Raw genomic sequence first — 23778 nt, 5'->3', positions numbered from 1 at the left:
TTTTTATCTTGATTCTGAACCAAATTTTAGCCCAGCTGCAGACACCGCCAGCCTGTGGTTTGTATGGGCTTGACAGGTTCTTGTTTTACTCTGCTAAGCGCAGAAGTCCCGGTACCGGCAGCCCTGCAGCAGAGCCGAGTGCCATTGAAATCGCTGCCCAGGGATTCCCGGAGCCACCGCTCGGCCCCGCGCAGCGGGGACCGCCGTTCTGGGAGCAGCCCCAGGGCCCGCAGCGCTCGGCTCCGTGCTGGGGCTGCCCACTGAGGGAAAGCAGAGCAGGAGGCTGGGAGGAGCCACACTGGGAAACAGGCTTTTAATGGAGGAGGAATGGAGGTTATAGGCAGGCAGTGCATCATCTTTACTGCCCTGCTCATATATATTTTTTTCTTACTATACTAAGGAGCTTCAAGGACCTAAATCTTGATGATCTTGTGGGATCTCCTTCTCTGGAGATCTTTGGAGCCCACTTGGATGTGGCCCTGTGCTGCGTGCTCTGGGTGACCCTGTGTGTGCAGGGGGATTGGACTGGATGGCCCCTGGAGGTCCCTTCCAACCTTAAGGATTCTATGATTCTGTTTTCCAGGACACTCTTTTAGCTGGAATATTCCAATACCTTTCTGCTAGGCTTGTGGAAGGTAGAAGTTATGTGGTAATTGCTTCCATGCACTGGTTTAAATGACCCACTTTGTGTATTCATGTAATTTTGCTAGTTTGCAGCAGCATTTGTGTCTCTTGCCCTTTGGGGCTGCACAAAGAAGAGCAATAAAAAACCTTTCATTATTTTCAGATGTGTTACCAGGTTGAGTTTTGTTTCTAACTGGCCAGTTGCACATCATCTTCACACTAATGTATCACTGAATGTAGCCTGTTTATAAGGACAATTTAAATGTATTTCCTTGTCCACTTTTGTTATAATTTGTAAATTCTTTTAATTCAATTCCTCTTGAATCAGAGCATCCTCAAGAGGAAAGCTGTCCTGCTTTTTCATTTCAGCAGTGCTGCTTCTCCCTCTGGGAGTGTTCAAGTTGTATTAAAGATACGTGTATCTGTGTGCTGGAGGCATACATATACACATAGGATTCAAAAAATGCCTCTTTCTATTTAGAAAGCTTTTTTCTTGGACACTTTTATGTATGATTTTAAAGTCTATTTGTTTATTTATTTTTAAGATAGTCTTGCGTCTTCCGTGGAAATGCAGTTAATTAAGATCCAGGGGTTTCTATCTATCTCTCATAGTTTCCTGCAGTTTCCTGCAGACATGAGGAATTTCTACAACATTTATTTATGGTTTGTAATATCAAAATGAATATTATGTGGAGATGATTCTGAATGAATTTCACACCAATTCTTCTGGTGTTCCCAGGTGCTCAGGCATCACGTCCTGGTGCTCAGGCACTAGGACTTGGCTGCTGGTGCCTGTGCAGGGGGGCCTGCCGGCCCCAGGGCTTTGCTTGTTGTCACCAGTAGTGGGAGCTTGAGGGAGTTTAGCTGGCACATTCCTGCCACAATAAATCACAGCTTGGACTAGGGATAATGTTAAGATGAGATCTTGCTTTTGCCATGATGCTCTCAGGTTTTTTATAAACCTCAGAATGATTTTCTTAAAATAAATCAAAATCAACTGAGGAGTCTGAAGACTCATGAGCAGGACACTCTTTTGTGTATTTCATATATTGAAGTCGTAATGGGCTGAGCAGAATAACAGTTTCCTAGCATTTAAATGCAACTGTCCTGTTGGTACAACACATCCCAAATGACTTGTCCTGTTTTGTAGCAGTAATATTTTACTGTTACATTCATCCTTTTCTTGGCTTTGTTTTAACTTTCTTTTTAAATGCTGTAGCACAATACCCAATTGGGAATTCTCCTTTTTGGTCCTTTCAGTCGTACCAGAGGAGTGGTGTTTAAAATGGCTTTGTTATGTTTCAGAATAAACATTATAGCAAGTTGAATGGGCACTTCAGCACTCATTAACATAGTTCTTTTTCTAGCTCTCTTTTCAGAAATACAGTATTTTGAAGGCATTACTGTACAACAAAAAGAAAACTTTAAATTCTAAAATTGGAACTCAGTTTTTGTAGTACCTTGAGTTTCTTCACAGGAGACTTCTGATGCAGTTTAGGTTAGAGATGTCCTCCACGTTTTTGACCCTTGTTTGGTGGTGACAAGGGGAAGAGTGGCATAGAGGGGTCAGATTGCAAAATACAAAAGATTTTTAAAAACCTTCTTAGCTGAGAATGTCCATTTCTCTGCCTAGATACTGATGGATCATCAGAATTTATCAGAACACGTCCTTTGCATGGTTTTGTATTTGATTGAGCTGGGATTGGAAAATTCTCCGGAAGAGGAGTCAGATGAAGAGGTAAGAATAAATGCGATTTTTCATTAAGATATGAAAGTGTTGTCTAATGGAGCAACATTCACTTAAAGTAAACACTTGATATTTATTAAAGTAACAATTTTAATATGGGATTCAGAACAAAACACCATTTTTATTAATTTAAGCAGGGATCAACTGACCAAGAAATATTACAAAACTGCATACAGCTGTGAAAAAGAATTTGATATCTTGTCATGTGTTGTGACAGTGTCTTTTAGAATTAAGGATTCTCTATCTTCTGACAATATAGATCACGATGTTCTGTAAGTTAGTGCTCAAAACTGCAGAGAAATGAATTGAATCTAAAACTTGTTTAAGTTACTAGATTTACAGCTGAAATCATCATAGTTTGTAGATCTTTGTATTACCCTGAATAGTTATTTTTGCTCTTGTTGGATAACATTGGTTAGATGTATTTGTTTCCTTATACTCAATCAGTCTGAATACATATTTTTATGTAATTGTTTGCATTGTAATTTCAATCTAGATACCAGTCATTGTAATAATTTCTAAGAGCTGTATCATTTTCAGTAAGGTACATTCTTTTCAGCAGTTTGTTTGTATGTCATGAAGAGAGGATGAGTTATTGTAACATCTTCAGGAGCGTACACTAATTTTTTTTTCTAGGAGTCTGCTGGTGGACAAGAGCGCTGCCATGACAGTTGGTTTCCAGGTAGTAACTTGGTTTCTAACATGCGTCACTTTATTAACTATGTCCGAGTAAGAGTACCAGAAACTGCCCCAGAAGTGAAGAGAGAACCACCTGCAAGTACCAGTTCGGATGGTTTACCTTCTTCACAAGTAAGTGTATGCAAATACCAGTCATCTTTTGAGAACAGTTTAGTTATTGCTTTATTGAATATTTTGGTTGTGTTTGGGTTTTTTTACTGTTTCTGTGGTGGGGTTTTTTTGGCTTTTTTTTTTTTTTCTTTTTAAGTAGCTTTCTTACAGTAGTCTTTCCAGAGAATATAGATAACAGGAATAAAGTTATTTCAAATCACACCTCTTTCCAAATGACATATTTAATGCATTCTTTTCTGTCCTCAATCTACCAGAGTTCAAGGCGGAAGAGCCTTCAGAGAGAGGTAGATTTGTGTGCAATTTGTTTTCTAAGCAATTAACTTGCAATCCTGCTTTAATTGTGTTCACCTTAACATTCAGTGACATCTATTTTTTCTGATTTTTTTAAACTTTATTTTGCAAGAATTCATGCTTTTTAAAATTTTCTTGATGTTAATGATGTTAATCTTAGATGATAGATTTTTAAGCGATACAATATCTTTAAATGTTTATATATTTTAAATAAATGCTCTTTATTAAATATAAAATATCTTGGTTAGCTTTTGCTTGAGCTTCGTATTTAGTTCTGTTCTGTCTTACCAAGGTATTACTAACATTTAATAATGTAGAATAGTCTAACTTTCTCAAACCTAGGTAAGTTTATCTTTGTTGCAATTGCATTTTAAATGACTAGTGGCAAGTAAATCTGCTTTTGATAAAACAAAACTAATGTATATGTGGTGGGATCCTGAAATATAGTCAGTAGATATCTTTTCAAGATTGCTTCTGTATACAGTGTTTCAGATTATTTTATGTTGGATGTAAAGAAAACTGTTACAGTAGGTATTTCTTTTAGGGCAAAGCTATGTATTTGTTATTATTTATTGTAGATAATATTTTGTACTTGTCTCTTCATGTAGCTGTGTATGACAAATCTCTATAAAAGTATGAGGTACAAGCTTAGTATTTTGGTACAACAAATTTCATTATGCTTTTGAAAGAGAAAAGGAAAACATTATTGAGCTTTTCTAGTTTAAAAAATAACTGTCTATAATTTTGTGCATTTTGTTTTTATTTGTAATTTTATTGTATAATTATAACTTATTTACTATAAATATGAACTTTTCTTTTTTTCCCCTAAGAACTCGGGGACAGCTCAAGTGTTCAGTTTGGTTGCAGAACGTAGGAAGAAATTTCAGGAGATCATCAATCGGAACAGCAGTGAAGCAAATCAGGTGGTTCGGCCCAAAACGTCAATGAAATGGTCAGCACCTGGTGCAACACCGCAGCTAACCACAGCCATTCTTGAAGTCAAAGAAAGTATATTGTCCTTGCTAATTAAATTACACCACAAACTCTCAGGAAAACAAAACTCTTACTATCCTCCATGGTTAGATGATGTGGATGTTTTAATTCACCCCGAAATTCCAAGATATTCTCACGGTGATGGAATGACAGCAGTAGAAAGAATTTTATTGAAAGCTGCAATACAGAGCAGGCTGAATAAACGTATAATTGAAGAGATATGCAGAAAGGTGACACCTCCTGTGCCACCAAAAAAGATTAGTTCTGCAGAGAAGAAAACTCTGGATAAAGAAGAAAGGTAAGTTTAAAAAAAAATAAAGTGAAGGGTTTAGTACAACAGAGAATGTTTGCATCTACTGATTGGTTTACCTCTAGTCTTGACACAAATTTAAAAAAATATATAATTCTGGTCTTTACCTATTCTGTATACATACGATGAAAATGCATCTTTTATAAATCTTCAATCTGGGAAAATTTGAAATTGTTTTATATGTGATAGCCCTTAAAGTTGCCAGATATCCCTTTCAAATTTCTGTGTACTTTTTATTACCTGTACTCAATTTATCTTAGGGCGATAATTCTCAGCTCTTGCAAACCTTGAAGCTTGCAGATTTTATAGATTCAGGTCAGCAAGATAAAGTACTTTAAAATAGAGACATGTTAAATACCATGAACAATCAATACAATTTTTATCTCCCTCTTTTTTCCCCTCAACCTAGAAGTTCTTGTAGTTTTGTATAGGAGGAGTAAGAAGGGAGGTTGTGTGTTTGGTGAACAAAACTTTGAAGCTGCTCAATATTCTATCTATTAAAGCTTAATAGATTGTTAAACTTAAGATAGTTAAAGATAGCTAAGATAGAAAAGCTTAAGCTTAACTGCAACCACCCCAAATTACTTTGATCTTTTTGTTATTCATATAGACTGTACATTCATGTATACATATAGGATTTATTTAGATGTATTATTTGTGAGCTAGTAGCACTGCCTTTTTTGCTTATCCAACGTATTACTTTAAAAACCTTGCTTTCCTTTTTCTTTTCTTTTTAATTTTTATTTTCTTATGTGGCCTGAAAACTTGCATATCCTTCTTGGGCTCTTGCTGTGGGGGTTAAACCTCAGATTGGAGGTTGAGGTTGGGAAGTAGGAAGTCCTGTGAATGCTTGGAATGGAAGCACTAGTCCCCAGGTGCAGAGGCAGCGGCTGCTGTACTGCTCCAAGCAGGCCTGTGGTGGCACTCGAGCAGCAGGGACCATGAGCATCCCGAGTCAGACACCAGAGTGAGAAGGGGAGGTGAAAGCTGGGCCCGGCAGGGCAACCTATGAAGCCTTGCACTGGAAGGAGGAGTGGTGGGTGAGAGGTACTAGTGAGCAAACAGCTGTGGGAGCACAAAAGCTGCCATGTCAGAGACACCCATTAGGTTGTCAGAAGAAATACCGAGAGATGACTAGGAGATGGGAGAACCAGTCCTTAATGAAAATCTTGGTACGGGAGACAGGGTGTGAGAGGTGATGGGAATTGTGAAGTGTGGGACAGGAAGGCAAATGCCTGAGGCCATAGAGAGAAGCTGGGTTTCGGGGTGGCAGAATTGGGGCTGGAACAGGGCTCCTGTTGTGATTGGCTAGTGCCAAAAGCTGCTAGTGGGAAGGTGGGGAATTGCAATGCTGGGAGGCAGTGGCCGAGGTTTGCAGGCTGGGGCTTGGAGACTGGGGTGGCCAGAGAGAAGGTGCCAAGGCAGAAAAGGTGCTGGATAGAGGTAGGATAGGAGACGTGCTGGGATGCACGAGCCCTTGCTTGTCCATGGCAAGGGTATTTATAGTTCATATATGGCCAGCCTATATGTTTATAGCTCTATAAATTCTGGGTAAAACATACTGCAGTCTGGTTCTGGTGATTTATGTATATTTATATTTTTTTATTTGTTTGAAAATAAATTTTAAAAAATCTTGGTGGATTTGTGGCAGTGGCCTTAAGAATGTGGTAGAAGGCCTTAAAAATATTAATATCTGCAAATTCTAGAAAAGTTAAGGAACTTAAAATGATACTGTTTTAACGTGAGTCATAAACTTTCTAAGTTGGATTGGTTCATAGCAATGGGTGCCTGAGAACATTAGCATCTCCTCAAGTCAAGGAGGGGAAAATCTGTGACATTGTCAGATTTCTTGTTAAACTCTCAGCTGCGTCCAAGAGCTTTGGTAGATTAAAACAGATATTAAAGCTTTAATGCTGAATATGTATTTATTTAAAAATAATGTAAACCAAAATAGATTTAATGTTTTTACAATTATCTACTCTAAAAAATGAAATTCTTTTTTGCAAATGTTCTGTTCATGACTTGATTTTTAACATGTCTTGTAACAGCTCAGTAAATGGGGCAAAGTAATCAACGTTTAGTACACAGACCTGGGGGACCCGTGGCATGTACTGAGAGAGCGCCAGGGCAAAACCAACTCTCATGAGTTAGGCTGTTCTTATAGTCAGAGTATTTTTTTGTTTGTTTGTTTGACTGATTGATTGAACTTCTTTTTCATTTTCTTTCTCTTCTTTCCATTTTTTGCGTTTTCGAGCCCATTTGGTACCCGTGAAGATGGAGCAGGCTGTGAGCCGGCGGTGCTGCCGTTCCGGGCTGCTCGGGCCTGTGATGGCCGCCCAGCCAGGGCCTGTCGCCATGGCAACGGCGGCCCGCGTGCGCGAGCTGCTTGCGGTGGTTTTTCAGTTGCAGTGTCAGGGCCCCGTGGGCCGCCGTGGAAAATTACTGAGCTGCACCGAATCTGTCAGGGTTTGTTTATGTCTTCTTATTAGAGGCCTCTATTTACAGTCCCTCTGCTTTTAGCAAAGGCATATACAGAGAGACTCCAAGGGAGGAATAAATAAAAACAGATTAATGAAAGCCCCGATACGGTTCCTAAAATAGTGAGTCTCAGGACTGTGGTGCACAGAAGTTATTTTGAGAAATGATGGCTGTGCAGCGACAGATAGATGTGTAGAGATCCCTGCCTCTGTAAGGTGCCCTTAGGAATGGCCGTTGAAGCTTTGCTGTGCAAACGGGCCAGAGCAGCACCTGGCATGGGGGTCCCGTGGGCTGGAGCCCTCACGATGTGAGCAATGCCCATTGATATCTTTACGTCCCCTGTCAGTTATCCTGTTCAATAACAAACATGCTGCAAGGGGTGAAAGATACTGATGGACGGAAAAGATAAAGCAAGTGCAAGTATGGAGGACAGGAATAAGGACTGAACTGGAATAACGTTATATGTGTTGCCTGAGACAACATATTTTACGAAAGAAAGGAATTTCATGAGACATTCATGATCCCTACATGAAAGGACGTGAAAGGTTGGAGTAAGAGATGAAATTGGTAACAAATATAATTAAATGAGGGTCTTAACTGGGGCAGTAAAGGTTAAAAGCTGTGGTCTAATCAGGAAAAACAAAAAAGGGAAAAGATAGGCTACAAAGAAGTAATGCTCCTCTTAGCATCATTTGCTTTAGCATCCTCTCTCTTTTTTTTTCCTACTCTTGTTTCATGCAGACGACAGAAGGCCAGAGAAAGGCAACAGAAATTGCTAGCTGAGTTTGCTTCAAGGCAAAAAAGTTTCATGGAAACCGCCATGGATGTTGGTAAGTTTTTCATTGTCTGCCTATTTGTTTTTTGTTTTAAATTTTATGTTATGCTGTTTTGAGTCAAAAACCTAAATGGTTCTACCACAACGACTTGAGCACTTGGTAGTTCTTAAGAGGCTTCAAGCTGTGTTTTCTAGCATGGACTAACACTGAATAGACCACTGTTAATGAATAAGCATGGTAGTCTTGAAAACATGTAGAAGAGAACACATCTGATGTACATAAGTCTATTTTGATTTTTTCTTAAAGTGAATAAAGTGGTTACATTTGTGTGATGTGTCAAAATATTCTCCTTTTAATATAAAACTGTCCAAAGTTAGTCTGTTTCTTAAATATTGTGTTTTCTTAAACTGTGATGATACATATTACTGCTATTTCTTTGTAGAGAAATTCTCAATTTTTAATAAGGGCAAGGTTTTTGCCTTTTAAATTAAATGTAGAATTGAGGAAAGTATAATCATTAGATCACTTCAGTATTACAATTGATAGTGCTGTATTCTGTGTCAGCTATTTTAAAGATGGGCTTTACAGCAGCATCAGTCCTCATGTTTGTTTTTTTTAGGGATGAGTTCTTTTCAGACTTTGTTAGGAGAAATTCTTGATCAGTCTGATTTTGTTCAATTAAGAGGTAGAAACCATTTTCTTCATGTAGGTTGTTCAATTGAACATGAGCAGTTTTGAAAGCAGGGTTTTTTTTCCGTCTCAGCCAGTCAGATAGTCTGCTTTGTGTTTTTAATTTGAATGTTAGCATTGTACTGGTTTCTTGTTTTGTTGAACTTGTGTTCATTTCATTTCAGTTAATGGGGTACAGAGAAGATTCTGTCATTAATATTTATGCAGGTCATATGGCAACCCAAAAGTTCTTTACCAAATAATGACATATGTTTGGTGTTACCTTTGGGAGGTGTGCTGTACCCAACACAAAGATCACATATTAGACACAGATGTTTCATAAGTTGTATTTAAGGTAATTAATATCATATGCGGATGAAGGGCAGTAGCCAGGGCCCTGTCAACATTGTGGAGAACTGGGGGACACTTGGTTTTAACTACACAAGTTAAATATTAAAAAGAACCTTGAATTACTGTACAGTCAGAACCTAGGCCTTTGTGCTTGTGTATGCGTCACTGTGTTGAGAAATACTTTTCCATTTCTTAGTATTTAAACAATGAATAACTTTATTTTTCTTGACATAAAATGTAGGAATTAATTATGTATCATACTCGGCAGGAAAGAATTGGTTTAATGAACTACATTAACATAGTTATTTTGCATGAAGACATTCCTGGGTAACCACTTAAGAAGATGATTGCCCAGAAATTTTGCATTCCTTTAATAGTTTTTTTTGTGTGTGAAGTGTTCAATTTTTTTTTTTTTTGTAAATGCCCCCTAAGTATGGAATGTTTCTCACAATCCTTTCAATGATATGGCTCTCAGCAGACTATCGTTCTGTCCTTGAAGCATTTGCTGATATTAGCTAGGTTGAAAAAAGTGCACAAATTGAAAGCAAGGTGACATACACTTTTTAACATTCAATCTTCTGAACCTAGATAGAAAAATAAATTAGTGACTGATCTCTTGAGAATATATATGCTAATAGTTGCTTTGATGCTAGGGACCACTGACACACAGTATGACAGGAAGAATGTTGACTGCAGTCAGAGATTATAAAGGCACTTTATTGTGGAAACTTTTGCACAGCCCGTTGAGATTGGCATTTTCTCAATTGGGGAAAAAGGGGAAGTAGATCATGCCCTTAACTCTGGAGAGTTTGACCTAAAATAAAGTCAGCAAGGTGTTATATAAGAACACGACGTGTCAGATGGTAGCACACTGATCAGTGTTTGCTGGGAGGCAGCAAAGGCCAATTTTGTAACTTCAGATGCTTCACCTGTATTGGTACAAAACTAAAAGCTAAATAATTAACTTGCCGGGGGAAAATAATTTAAAAGAGAGAAAAAGTGTCCTGGATTTCTGTCACTGTTTAAATGTTTACATTTTCCTGCAGTGATTTTAACTTCGTTCTATTTAGTGAGGTTTGTATTATCCTTGCTCTGAAATGATCTGCAAAGGCAAAGAGAACACATTGTAGGTAGCTAGAAAATCAGACTATATCATCAGACAAATCTTGTAAGAGTAACTTAGTGTATTGATATCAATGCCACTTATGTTATCTTGCATTTCCTATTTGCATCTTGACATCCCTAGGATAAGTTTCTGTGAAATCAGTTAGGTTGGAAACAGCCTGGGGAAACAGTTTTCAGTTTGGGGGAACAGCCTGGGACAGTCTGACTAGATCAGGAAGCTAGTGAGAGAGAGGTCAGATGCTCTGCAGAGGTGAAACTGAGGAAGGACAAGAACAAGGACAAGAAGGTCGCCCTTTGCATAGCGTTCTGTAACCTCCCTTTTCCACACTGCCACTGATTTATTTTTACCCCATTCTACTGCCAAAATCTACCCTTTCAAGCTAGCGATACCCTGTGGCCAATTTTCTAAAGCACTAATAAATCTTTTGGTTCTGTTAAAACATCAGTAGGGGAAGTGTCTCTAGAAGTTTTTTCCTCCAAAATCAAAGAAGATATGTTCTTTTTTTCTTTAATATTTAGTTTAATTCGTTGTTTACAAAACTGTGTTCTGGTAAGATTACTGCAAAGTGGAAACAGAGTGATGCAATTGGGTAGCAAGAAAGAAAAGGAAGAGGGACAGGGAAAGGAAAGTGTATCCTTAAGGTAAAGCTGTATAATTCAAATTATTTCTGAGATACTTTAGGCCAGGAATCAACGTTTGTCATAGTCCATTTAAAAATAAATATTGTGGGATTTTTTGTTGGTATTCATGGTGGTTGTTTCAGGGAGTCAGGGAGTTGTGGGTTTGTTTACTTTTCTGTAGCTTGAAATGCTTCCCTGTTTCCTTCACACATACTATTTGTGCAAGTTAGCCTTGCTTTTATTTACTACTTTCTGGGAAAGTTATTTGATTAGGAAGTAGTCTTTGATGCTAAAGATTTAATTCCCCTGAAATTTTATTATTTGACAAATTAGCCTTGGGCCAAATCTAAACACTTGAAAGAGTAGCATATATTTGATCCCTGAGGTCTGTAGGAGATAGAGGTATAGAGGGGACATACTCAATTGGTTTGAAACACTTTCAGAATATTAAGATTTATTTTTTTTTTCTGAGGTTTAAAATAACGAGATGGTATGTTTTGAGAGAGATACTTATTAGAAATAAAATGTCACATGCTTACACGTATTGAATGTAGAACTTCTCCCATTGGGAAACTGTATGGCAGTTGAATGTGAAAGTACATTAAAAACTACATTAAAAATGGAGCCAAAGAAAAATGTTTTTTGCAGGAATGCAAAGCATATTCATTGATCTATTTAGTGTTAATCTGAGCAAAGCAGAGCCTAATTAAATCAAATACATATTGTTTTTCTTCAATAATTTTAATTTGCAAAGTTAACTCATTCTATTGCATTAGATATTTCCCTTTTCTAAGTGTTGTGTTTGAGAGAATAAGAGCAATGAATGGATGATATTTCATAAATAAAATGTTAACTGAGGACTTACGTTGTACTGGCCCAAATGAAATTGCCATGCTACATTGTCTTACTTCACCTCTTAAAAATGTTGAATGGATCCATGTTTCATGTTTTATTCAGAATGTTATAGGAAAAGGTAGATAGACAAGGACTTCATAGTCCTTCTCATATACTGATAAGGCCATCAGTACATCATCAACATGATGATGAGGAGGTGTCAAAGATGTCTGATATGAAAAACAGCTGTAGTGTTTATTTCCTCTCTCCTGCTTTACAATTACTGCTAGATTTTCTGATTGTTTGGAGTTTTACCAGAAAGATGTTGGGTGATGATGCATTTTGCTTTTTTATTCACTGTTCGTCTGACCGCCACTAGATGGTGATAAATGTGCATACAATATTAACAGCTGTAGGTCAATGAAGATTGTAGTTCATTTTCTTATGACCCTCAATAAATGACTGAGAAATCAATACTTACTGAGATAGTATAATTCAGATTCTGTCCAGTGAGAGAGAGCATTGTATGGAGTTTTCATAGCAAAGAAGGATGCTGCCTTGCATTCAGCATGCCTGTCCTTTAATGAGTTTGCAGTGGACTCTCAGAAGAAAGCACTCCTGAAAGCAGACATGTATTATGTCCTATTTACTCAAGGAGAAAAAGGCTTGAAAAGATTGAAAGTCAGGAGGAAATACTTTCCTTTGGACTACTTCAATGGTCACTTTTTGATCACTACTACAATGCAGATGTCATTTGATTTATTTTCCTCTATTTAACATGAGTTTTCCTGTCCTTTTTCAGAGTCGCCAGAAGCTGATATTGCCATGGAGATAGCTACATCAGAACAGCATGTTTCTGAGGCAATATATGATTGTGTTATTTGTGGACAGAGTGGTCCTTCTACTGAAGACAGACCTACAGGGCTAGTTGTACTATTACAAGCATCCTCAGGTATGAACGTGTGACTGTCTGGACAAGCACTGTTACAGGAGGTTTAAGGTGCCTGGAAAAATAGCGAGTCACATATCTTTGTGAATGATCCTCAATGAGGGCCCTAAACACTCTATGTATTTAGTGGTACTTAAACCCTTGAAAAGATTGGGAAAAGGGTGAACAGGATATACCTTATTCCGTCCTCGCTCCTGTTTGCTTTTCTAGACTCAGCAGAATGTAACAAACCTGCAGGGAAATATTTTTTAAAGAAAAGACGATAAAAGTGCCGTATATATTTTTATGTATTCTCAGTAAAAAACATGACTTTAGTTTCTTCAATATTTTTTTTCTACTTGTTAATATCATCAAAAAACTACTATCTATAAACCAGAATGGGAAGATGTTTATCTTCAGCTCTCTGTTATCTGTTTTGTTCTCATTTGCTTCTTTTCTGTGCGCAGTCCTGGGACAATGTCGCAATAGCCCTGAGCCAAAGAAGCTGCCAACCACCGAAGAGGAGCAGATATACCCTTGGGATACCTGTGCAGCACTGCACGATGTGAGGCTTGCCATTTTACAGCGATACTTTAAAGATGTAAGTATTGGATTTGAGCAAAACTACCAATTATGAACTGAGTTGTGTGAAAAGATACATGGGATTACAACATATTGAATTCACTCTGTGTCAAAAAGTCTCCCTGGTTCCATGTTTACCTTTAGAGAAACAGTTTGTGATGTTGTAATATTTATGGATATATTTATACTTATGCATATATTTACATCTGATGAGGTCCTTTTTAAAGTATATGTAGTTTTCCCTTGTATATGATTTTCGCGTAGTCAACTGTCATGTCCATGGGCATTAATATTCATTAAATATGCCTACAGATTTTTGCTAGAAGAGGTATTTCACAGGTCAGTGTGACCATGTGAATGAGATGTGTTTCTGCCTTCTTAGGCACCCGTTTCAAAACAAAAGCTTTCCTGTGGTTCGCTCCATGAGCCAGATCCAGGAATTATGCTGTGTTAAGTTAACTTGGCAGCAGGAGTAAAAGGGAGCAGTAGTTTTAAACCTTAACAGTTTTCTGAGTCTGTACAAGAAAGAGGAAGGGAAGTGGACAGGAAGGAGTGGACAGGAAAAATTGTTGAAGTTGCATTTATTGTAATATTACTATATATTTTGGAGTTTTTTAGCTGTTCCAAGCAGAGTTTTCCATTGCTTCATAAAACCAGAAGCAACGTGTGTTACAGCTTTTTTATATCCTTTGGAAAGCCAATTCTTGTTGCTTAACAGGACTTGGTTAGTAAGAGACTAGTATAAGTACTGCAAGATAACATAAATCAGTTTTTAGAGATCATTCTTAGGGAAGAGGCTGTGTATCTTAGGACCCTGTATTAGCTCCTATGGATGACTCTTAAAAGATACACTAGCACTTAGGTAGGTGTAACTAAATATGTAGCACTTAGAAGCTTCAGTTCTGGCTTGAAAGACAAAAATTGAAATTGCTGCAGTTTTTATTCTGATATGGTTAGCAGCTTTCTCATAATCTGTTATCCATAATAGAAAAGGAAAATTTAACTGCAACCAGGTGTGCTTGACTGATGTTCAGTAGATTAGTTGAGAGTACATTTCATAATTGTTTTGGTATTGTTTTAAAATTTTGACAATATTTTCAGAGAAGCAACTTCTCCCTGAGGTAAATACCATAAATTTGCATGTTAAAAAGGAAAACTCTGAAAGATTTTAGCAGAAAACCACTTATGGACAAACAAGATGCATTTCAGTTCAGAAACAATCTGTTTGACAAGTTTTTCTTCGTTTGTCATTGATGACATTGCACAGTGTTTCATGAAGTTGTCCTTCAGTTAATGTAGGATACATCGTTAATTTAATGGAATATTGATAAAACTATTTGGGGCAAAACAAAACCACGCTTTATACATGAGATAATTGTAGTTAATAACGTTTCAGTTTGTCAAGTTTCGAAGGAATATCAAATTTGTGTGCCTTATTGTCAGTGTGTCATTAATATATACCTGTGTTTATTTGCTAATGTTTCAAATTGGAAATGAAAATTATTCATTATTGAAGTGGTTAAGAATGTTCAAATAACACTATAGCTTTATTTTTTTTATTTGCTTACGTACTAGAAGTGGAAGGAGTGCTAATGAAAAACAAATGTTATTCAAAAACTTGTTCTTACCTAAAAGCGTCTTTCTGTGCAAAACCCTTACAACAGACTAGTCTAAAAGACACTGTAATGCAGTGACCAAATGCATCATGCTTTGAAAAATTCCATCCTGGTTTAAACACTCATTGAATTAGCTATTTCTGCTTTCAAGTTTCCAGGTCACGACTGTGGTTTTAAAAAAAAAAAAAAAAAAAAAAAAAAAAAAAAAAATCTCTGCATGAAAGAAGTAATCCTTAAATTTCTTTTGGCATAGAAATGGAAACATCTGCTAGTGTCTTGAGTGGCTTGTTCAGCTGAGCTAAGCAATAAGTCCTTTTATTTATCAACTGTGTCCTTCGCAGTAAGTGTCCTTCCTGTAAAAAGAAGAACAAATTTCAGGAGACAAGAGAATAATTTTACTTAGTTGTGAACATGTTAGGTTATCAAATGTGATCTAGCTTCTTCTGGTTGAAGAAGAATGAACAGCATTTCAAAACCTAAATGCTAAATACAGGCTAGGCAAAATGGGCCTTTTTTCTTTTCCATTGAGAAGCCTCTTACTCTTTCTTGGCTGAAATTTGATGCATTTGTAGTCAGAGAATGTCTCTGCTCATTAAAAGAAAAAAAAATCATTGCCAGTTACCATTTTTAAAACAGAAAAGTTTGACAATTAAGGGAAAAAACTTCATATGCTAGATGGATTGGACCATTTACAGAACCACACATTACAGAATCACTCTGTAGCCAATAACTTGAGATAGCCTTTTTCCCCCCAGGCCTGTAAGCAGCACGTGGCTGGCTCCTCAGACTTTAGACTGGTGATTTTTTGCAGAGAATCAGATCCATTTAGTTACATGCCAAATGTCACCTACAGAGGCAGCCTCTGCTGCCTAAGCTCCTTACACTGTGTTCCCCAGCGCAGTAGCTGGAGTCAAATCCATGACGGGGCTGTTTTTAGCATTGCTGTGGGTGTTAGTCTTAGAAAAGGAGGGCCACTGGAAAGCAAGAATTTTGGAACAGCTTGGAGAAAAGCATAAGTTATTGATATTAGGGAAAGGGTGCAATTCTATTGCACATTTCCTCAGACTGATTAATTGGCAGGACATAAACCAACCAGCTCAGAGACACAGGCATGAGCTTCTGTTTTTCACCTTCTCAATCCCCAGTGCTGAGAAGGGATAAAGCATTTTTAGCATGGTTTATGAAGTTTCCTCATATTGTCACCGTTTTCCCTTCCATTCTGTTCAAATCTATAGCCTCCCCTATCTCTGACTTGCACTCTAGCCTCTCCAACTTTCTAGATAGAGTATTCACTGTAGAGTGATTTCACTAAAGGTCCTTCAATCCGAGTTTCACCTAAGTTCATGAATCTGGTGTTTCCTATTAGATTTGCATCTCAGAAGATGCAATAGAATTTCAGTTGTTTAAATGTAGAATTTCAGTTATCTAAATGTGATCTTAAAAATAAAAAAAAGGAACAGTGCTGGCAACTAGGCCTACTAAATCTATGCAGTACATACGGGTCTCTTCCTGACGGAGGCAGTTGCTTTGTAGGGCAGTTCGGGTACGCTGTATGTCAGTCGTGAAGGAACCAGCAAAAAGCAGAAGACTTTTCATGTCACTAAGGTTATTGACTTGAACCTGAAAGTCTTCTGAAACATTACAAATATCAAGTTTAAGGCAAATAAAAGTGCCTTGTAGTGTAGCTGGAGTTTGTAAGATTGGCTGATATGCAGGCAAAGGCAGCCTGCAGGGGCACCCTCAGAAAAGCTGATCATCAGAGTTGGATATTCATAGTAATCTACTTGTTCTGGGCAAAACTGACTGAAACGTGTTGGAGCACATTGCCATTGTACATGGGGAAGGTAAGTTTGTGTTGCTGGAAAAGATGGTGCAGTCACAGCTGCCTTTCTGTAATACATAAAGTTCTTCAAAGTGTTTGTTCTAGTATAGATATAGTATGTTACTTCAGGTAGTGGAATATGTCGGAGTGTACGGAAGCTGAACCAGCAGAATTGTGACAAATGTCCAGAACAAACAAACAAAACCCCCTTTATTTCCACAGCATATATTTTTATATTGCCTAGCAGCAAATAAAAAAATCCCAAAATGAATTGTGACAAATACCGTAACCATATATATTTTTTTTCTTTTTTCTTATTATTTTTGTTTGGGGGGGATTGTTTTTACAGAGTTCCTGTCTCCAAGCAGTGTCAATAGGCTGGGAAGGAGGTGTTTATGTACAAACATGTGGTCATACTTTGCACATAGATTGTCATAAATCTTACATGGAATCTTTGCGGGTAGGTAAAATTAAAGATTTTTAATTATTTGAATCTGATCTGTTCTCAAGTAAAATCAATGGATTTATGCTATTTGATTCAGTGAAGGAGAGATTCGGAACGTCTCATGTCTTGCATGAATATGCATGATATTTTTATCTTTCCAGTACTGCATCTTCCTTACTTCCTTCCAGTACTAAATCTTCCTTATTAAGTCTTGGCATTATTAACAACACTACCTTGTTCTCAGATATTCTGATGTATCAGGGAAATGTTTTACTAAGGTAATTCCATTATTTAAAACTGAAATTATGATTTTCTCTGGCAAGCACATTCAGGTAAAACATTTCTTGCTCTTCTCACTTCTGTTTCACCAATTCCTATTTTCATTAGAAGTGAGTGAGGAATTTAAGAAAAAAATGGTAGAGGAATGTGGGTAGCTGGTTTACCAGGAGGCCTCGGCACCGGTGTGATGCTTTGAAGATTAAATTGCAGTTGGTGCTACCTCAGCAGCCGTCCTCTCCCCAGTGGCAAACAGCTGAGGCGTTTCCTGCAGCTGAAGCTGTGTTCAAGGTTTCCTGAAGCTGAGGCCAGTGACAGGAGCCTTTGGGCTGCCCCCTGCTCCCCAGCTAGCTGCAGCTGTGGCTGCTTTCCAGGCCTTGGGGATAATGCAGCAAGTAGCCGAGGTTTGGGCTGGATTGCTGTGCTGCTGTGGCTGGGTAATCAGCTTCTGCACCTGTGCCTCTCCTGAGGAATATCTTCAAATACTTCTCGCCTATACTTCTCGCAAATACTTCACTGGAAACAAAATGCCTTTTGACAAATGAGAAGACTTTTAAGGGAGTCTTAAACTTTACAGGAAGCAAACTGTTTAAAATATCCCATTCAAGTATTTTCTAGTTTATTATGGGATAGATTTTGACAGTAAGGAATACTTGAAAATCAGGTGACATGGATCATTTGTAATGCAGTAGGTAGGAATTAGAGCTCTTGAACCAGCCCAGGAATATTATTTCTTTATAGTTGTTGGTTTTAAAGGTTTGAGATTTTTTTATCTATGTTTTTTCCTTTTTTTTTTTAATTGGTAGAAATATGAAAGAAGTTTTCATTTTCAGCAAAAATTTAATTTACATCTTGTTTTATTTTTTTGTTTTTAGAATGACCAGGTCCTCCAGGGTTTTTCTGTGGACAAAGGAGAATTTACCTGCCCTCTGTGTAGGCAGTTTGCCAACAGTGTTCTGCCTTGTTATCCGGGAAACAATGTCGAGAGAAACCTTTGGCAAAGTCACAGTAACAAGTGCATGCAAGATCTTGTGCGAGAGGTGGAAGATCTTCAAGAACAGCTGGGAACTTTCCCAGTAAGCATCAGTGTAAGGCAGAAAGATCCTTGTTAATTTGTCTCTACCTTTCAATTTTACATTATGTTGCATTTTGTGACCCTTTAGAAACCTTGCAGTCCAGGAAACTTCATTTCTTCTTCTTTCTGTTTGGAAGGTAGCATACTGTTTTTAAATCAAAATATTCATAATGTTTTACAGTTTTTATTGTATTACCTATTAAGAATAGATCAAAGACAGCTATAGCAAAAGTGTAATTCATATAAATTTATATGTAGTACACTTTCAGCTTACTACATGATAATTTACATTGAATTGAGTCACATAACATAAAACCCGTTTGTCACTTCTTTACAATGTAAAAATACCAATATATTTCTAATTGGAGGCCACTTAAAGACTGTCTATTAAAAATATATTAAGATATGGATTAATTGAAAGAGCATTTTGTACCCACTCATGTATCAAAAAGCTTCTTGAAGTCTTTCAGAACTATATAATTAGTTCTCTTATATTCAACTAGTCTTCCAGTAGATACTTTTGTTCCAGAAGTATTTCAAAATAATAATGTATTTTTTTATTAGAGTTTGACAGTTTGTGTTCGTTCCATGTATTCGTGTCATGGAAATACGTGCTAAAATAAAATAAGCTGAAGAATCTTGAACTTGAGATGGAAAAACAGAAGAACTTTATTATTCAAAACAAATTGGAATTACTTTTAGAATACTATAAAATTTCTGTGAGGCAGAGACTATTGACTTCTAATACATGTTTTTTTCATAATCTTCAAATGCATTTTTATAAATAGGAAAGTGTAATTTGTTTATAAAGCTTCCATTTATAAACATGAAAGCTTTGTGATCAACAATTGTGTTTTTTCAGGTAGTATTAAGTGATCTTTTTCATATCTTTATTCATAGTCTGAGACCAATCTCAGTAAAGAAATGGAATCTGTAATGAAAGATATAAAAAGTACTACACAGAAGAAGTACACAGATTATAGCAAGAGTCCTGGATCACCTGACAATGATTTTCTGTTCATGTATTCTGTAGCCAGGTGAGTGTATATTTTCTTTTCTTCTTTATTATTTTGGAATTTTGAGTTTATTACTAACAGTAACACTTTAATTTTATTTGAGTATTGTGTGCGCGCGCTCTCTCTCTCTCTCTCTCTCTCTCTCTCTCTCTCTCTCTCTCTCTCTCTCTCTCTCTCTCTCTCTGAAACAAACAAACAAACCCTTTGGGGACACTTAGTCCCAAAGGTTATATCAAGGTTATATTTTCTGATTTTCATACGTAGTGCTATGAAGGGGCATGATTTCTCAGACATTTTATTTTTAGCATTTTCAAGTGGCACAGAATCTGGAGAGCAGCTGGGCTGCTGCTTATTTGGCTTTCCTCCTTTCTGAAGATTTTCCCTTCTGTTTATGAAAAATTTATGTTGAGTTTCTCTTCCTGTTACCAGCAGACCCAGTTAACCCGAACTGTTAAGTCTTCTCTACTGTTACCCAGCAGAATGAAATAATTTCTATGTTTCTACTGTATTGGCAGGTTTAAAATCACAGGATGGTTCTAGTCCCTCCATCGGGCATTAATTTTATTTACTTGGCGATCAGAGAATGATCCTATTAACAACCAAGGCATTTTCCTCATATGTTTAAGATGACTTCTAACAACAAAGCTACCAGCATCTTCACTGTAATGCTGGATTCCAGTTGTGCTGCTCTCGGGATTGCAGGCACCATTTTGAAGAAAGGCAAAGGCAAGGCCTCGCCCCGGCTCAGTCTGTACCATTTATTTCACTGAATGGTTAACCTGGTCAGATTTACTGTAATGCAGGGTCTTCCCAAAAGAGCAACTGAAATATCCATCACGCAAATTATCTTCCAAAACCTTTGTTATTGAGGCCCACAGGGAAGGATCTGATGCAGAGAAAGTGCAGGAGTACAGGAATTGCAATTCAGTAGCATTTGTCACAATGGTTTCATAAACTCTAGTTGTTGAGGCCTGTAGTTTGTTTAGCTATTATATTATTTGCAAAATTCTGATATTTAAATTAGTATATTGTAGTATATTGGAGTGTATTTTTAGCAATGTGAAACTCTGCTATCTACTTAGGATATGTAAAAATAAAGTCTCATGTAAATATTGCAAACTGACAGTTTTAATAGTTAGAAGAATAGTCTCACAATAGAAGTGTAATCACAGTTCTTTTTAATGACGTGAAATCATCATAGGTATTTACATATAAGGTATTTTACTGTAAACCATAGGAGTATACATTCGGCTCTAAGTTAAAGTACTTTTTGGTAACGATATTGTCATAGTGTACCTTAGTCTTTGCACCATGTAAAATTTACCTGCAATATCTGAACACGTTTGTAGAGTAATTAGGTAGCAGAGAGACAAGTACTAAATATTTTAAAATGAAAATAATGTTTAAGAGATGTCATTGTTCCTATAAAATGCTATGCAGAAAATAGAATCCCAATCATAATGGAAACGAGACAATCTCTCAGAGTGAAAGGCTAGAGGTTGTGGTAGAATCATAGAATCATAGAATCATAGAATGCCGAAGGTTGGAAGGGACCTCAGAGGTCATCGAGTCCAACCCCCCTGCTCACGCAGGGTCACCTAGAGCACGTGGCACAGGGCTGCATCCAAGCGGGTTTTAAAGATCTCCAAAGAAGGAGACTCCACAACCTCTCTGGGCAGCCTGTTCCAGTGCTTTGTCACCCTCACAGTGAAGAAATGCTTCCTTAAGTTCCTGTGGAACTTCCGATGCTTCAGTTTGAAGCCATTTCCTCTAGTCCTATCCCTGCCCACCACTGAAAAGAGGCCGCCCCCATCCTCCTCACTGCCTCCCTTGAGGTATTTATACACGCTGATCAGGTCCCCCCTCAGCCTCCTCTTCTCCAGGCTGAACAGACCCAGCTCTCTCAGCCTTTGCTCATAGGGCAGATGTTCCAGGCCCCTGATCATCCTGGTAGCCCTGCGCTGGACTCTCTCCAGCAGCTCCACATCCCTCTTGTACTGGGGAGCCCAGAACTGGACGCAGTACTCCAGATGTGGCCTCACCAGGGCTGAGTAGAGGGGGATGATCACTTCCCTTGACCTGCTGGAGATGCTTTTCTTAATGCACCCCAGGATCCCGTTGGCCTTCTTGGCCACCAGGGCACACTGCTGCCTCATGGTCAACTTGTCGTCCACCATGACACCCAGGTCCCTCTCTGCGGGGCTGCTCTCCAGCAGGTCCACCCCTAATCTGTACTGGTGTCCAGGGTTATTCCTCCCCAAGTGCAGGACCTTGCACTTGCCCTTGTTGAACCTCATGAGGTTTCTCGCCGCCCAGTCCTCCAGTCTGTCCAGGTCCCTCTGGATGGCAGCACAGCCCTCAGGGGTAATATATGGTAATATATGCATTTCTTCCCATCTGATACAGATAATGCCTGAGCTCTTGTGTTTAATTTCAGAGTCCAGATTTTGGTCCTAGGCCAGCGTCTTTCTGATGGAGTTCTTAAAGCTGCTCAGAAAAGCTCCCTCATGAGATTTTTCTTGCATAAGAGTTAACCAGGTTGTAGAGAGCTGGTGCATCAGCCTTCAGTCCCCCAGTTTGGGGGTATTTATCATCCCTCTCTCTGGGGGCAGCGTACCTGCGCTTGGTGCTGTCAGAGCCTGCCTCGCAGGGCTCTCGTCTTCCTGTGCGTTGATGAACTCTGACACTGCTAAGCAAAATTCTTGGTTTTGCAGTGAAATGTGGCAGATAAAAACCTTGAAGGGAATTGGAGCAGCATCTGTGAATTCTTATTTGAAACAAAGCTCGTTATAAATGTAGCCTCAGGCACTATATGGAAAACAGAAAATGAATATTATTTGTTAATAAAGCACTGTGTATATTCTCGCTTTCATTTTCATCATCTTCTGCATTAGTTGCATTTTTTAAGTCCAGACATTAAAACTGCTGTGTAAATATTTTCTTCATTGATAACATTTTCCTTTCAAATAGGTGTCTATAATGTTGTCAAAGTGATAAAGCTACCAGTAATTGCTAAAATTCTTTATTGTGAGAACAATTAAACATCAGAATGTGTTGCACGGAAAAGCGATGGTATCTTCCTCCCCGGAAATATCGAGACTTGGTTTGACAGGGCTCTGCATGCCTGAATCTAAAGCTTTACTTTCGACAGAAGGTTGGATCAGGTGATCCCAGAGGTCCCTTCCAATTTAGATGATCATATGATTCTATTAATAGAAACATTATTTGTGTTCTTTGATCATCTTGATCAAAGATCAAGATCTTGATTTTTGCCTTCATTAAGAACATACTTTCATATAGGAAATACTCATTTTGAATCCTGTATTTTTAAAGGATTTTAAACTGTATGACCCATAATTTCTACAATGTTTATCCTTGTATCAAATATGCCACTTATGCTGACATGCAATAATCTTCTTTGCTATACAAAAAAAAAAGTCTCCTATATAAAAGTTTGACTGCTTGTAAATATTTGTATTACACAAATCAGTCTGTATTTCTCTGGAAAATTACTAATATTAAAAATGATAACTAGACATATCATATAGATTTTCTTACATTGACATTTCAGCCAAAGTTTCTTGTTTTTTTTTTTTTTCTTTCGAGAATTAAAAATATCTCAAATCAGAACGGCATTTCTTTTCTTCTTGCACTGCTTGAGTGGCCAGTAAGGCTAGAACATGTCACCCACACTCACTGTCCACCTCTTCTCATTGGATTAGGCCAGTATTAGCTATTTTCTGCTTGTCCATGCCAGCAGGACTTCAGATTTTGGATCCAGTCTTGCATATTGTTACCATAAATCATAAGATCATTTGAGAAGATCCTTGGCAGAGCTTTTACAAAACTTTTTTTTTTTCTGGCCCCTTCAGCAGTCCAGATTTGTAGACTTGGAAAGTGCATAAGAACTGCAGGTTTATTCCTGTGATTCACCCTAATGTTTCTTCCTTATTTCCATCCCCAGTCTTTCTGTGGTAATGATATCTTCCTGTTCCCTCCTCATATTTAATCTAATATACAGATAAAGTGGTCAAGATGATAAGTAGTCACTGTCTAAATAGGCATTTCACGTTAGCCTAATGATATTTTTAATTCACTTGCTAATTGCAGGGGGTCAATTAATGTCAAATACCATTTATCTTTTTATATTAGTAAATTGTGCTCCCTTTTCAATCAGGAAATGACATGGTCTGTAGTCTTCTTAAAAGATGCCAGTTTACAGCTGAAGACAAATTTTGAGGGGGAGTTTTGCAGGTTGAAATGAGAACACTATTGATTAAACAGTACTGATTAAACAATATGGAGTTTTTTACAGCAGCTTATCTTTTCTGCTTCAGGAGAGAATTTGCTCTTCTTACTACACTTTTGCTGCCCAGACAGATGTCATTG

At 37.7% G+C, this 23778-nt stretch overlaps 1 protein-coding gene across 2 annotated transcripts in view; it reads left to right on the top strand.

Annotated features, from left to right (window-relative positions):
* UBR3 (ubiquitin protein ligase E3 component n-recognin 3) overlaps positions 1-23778 on the top strand; it is a 91741-nt gene that overhangs the window by 38689 nt on the left and 29274 nt on the right. Inside the window, exons 21-29 of one of the 2 annotated variants that reach the window (XM_026046530.1) lie at positions 2258-2362; positions 3008-3181; positions 4303-4763; positions 7995-8083; positions 12432-12581; positions 13025-13158; positions 16927-17037; positions 18174-18374; positions 19274-19410. In XM_026046530.1, coding sequence (XP_025902315.1) covers positions 2258-2362; positions 3008-3181; positions 4303-4763; positions 7995-8083; positions 12432-12581; positions 13025-13158; positions 16927-17037; positions 18174-18374; positions 19274-19410 — 1562 coding nt within the window. Of the gene's footprint in view, positions 1-2257; positions 2363-3007; positions 3182-4302; positions 4764-7994; positions 8084-12431; positions 12582-13024; positions 13159-16926; positions 17038-18173; positions 18387-19273; positions 19411-23778 lie in introns of both variants that reach the window. The other variant, XM_026046458.1, reaches the window with a different exon arrangement.

Source organism: Nothoprocta perdicaria, unplaced genomic scaffold (genome assembly GCF_003342845.1).
Source record: "Nothoprocta perdicaria isolate Ctin4 unplaced genomic scaffold, notPer1 scaffold_0, whole genome shotgun sequence".
NCBI classification, from domain to species: domain Eukaryota; kingdom Metazoa; phylum Chordata; class Aves; order Tinamiformes; family Tinamidae; genus Nothoprocta; species Nothoprocta perdicaria.
This window is presented reverse-complemented; position numbering and strand designations above follow the sequence as displayed.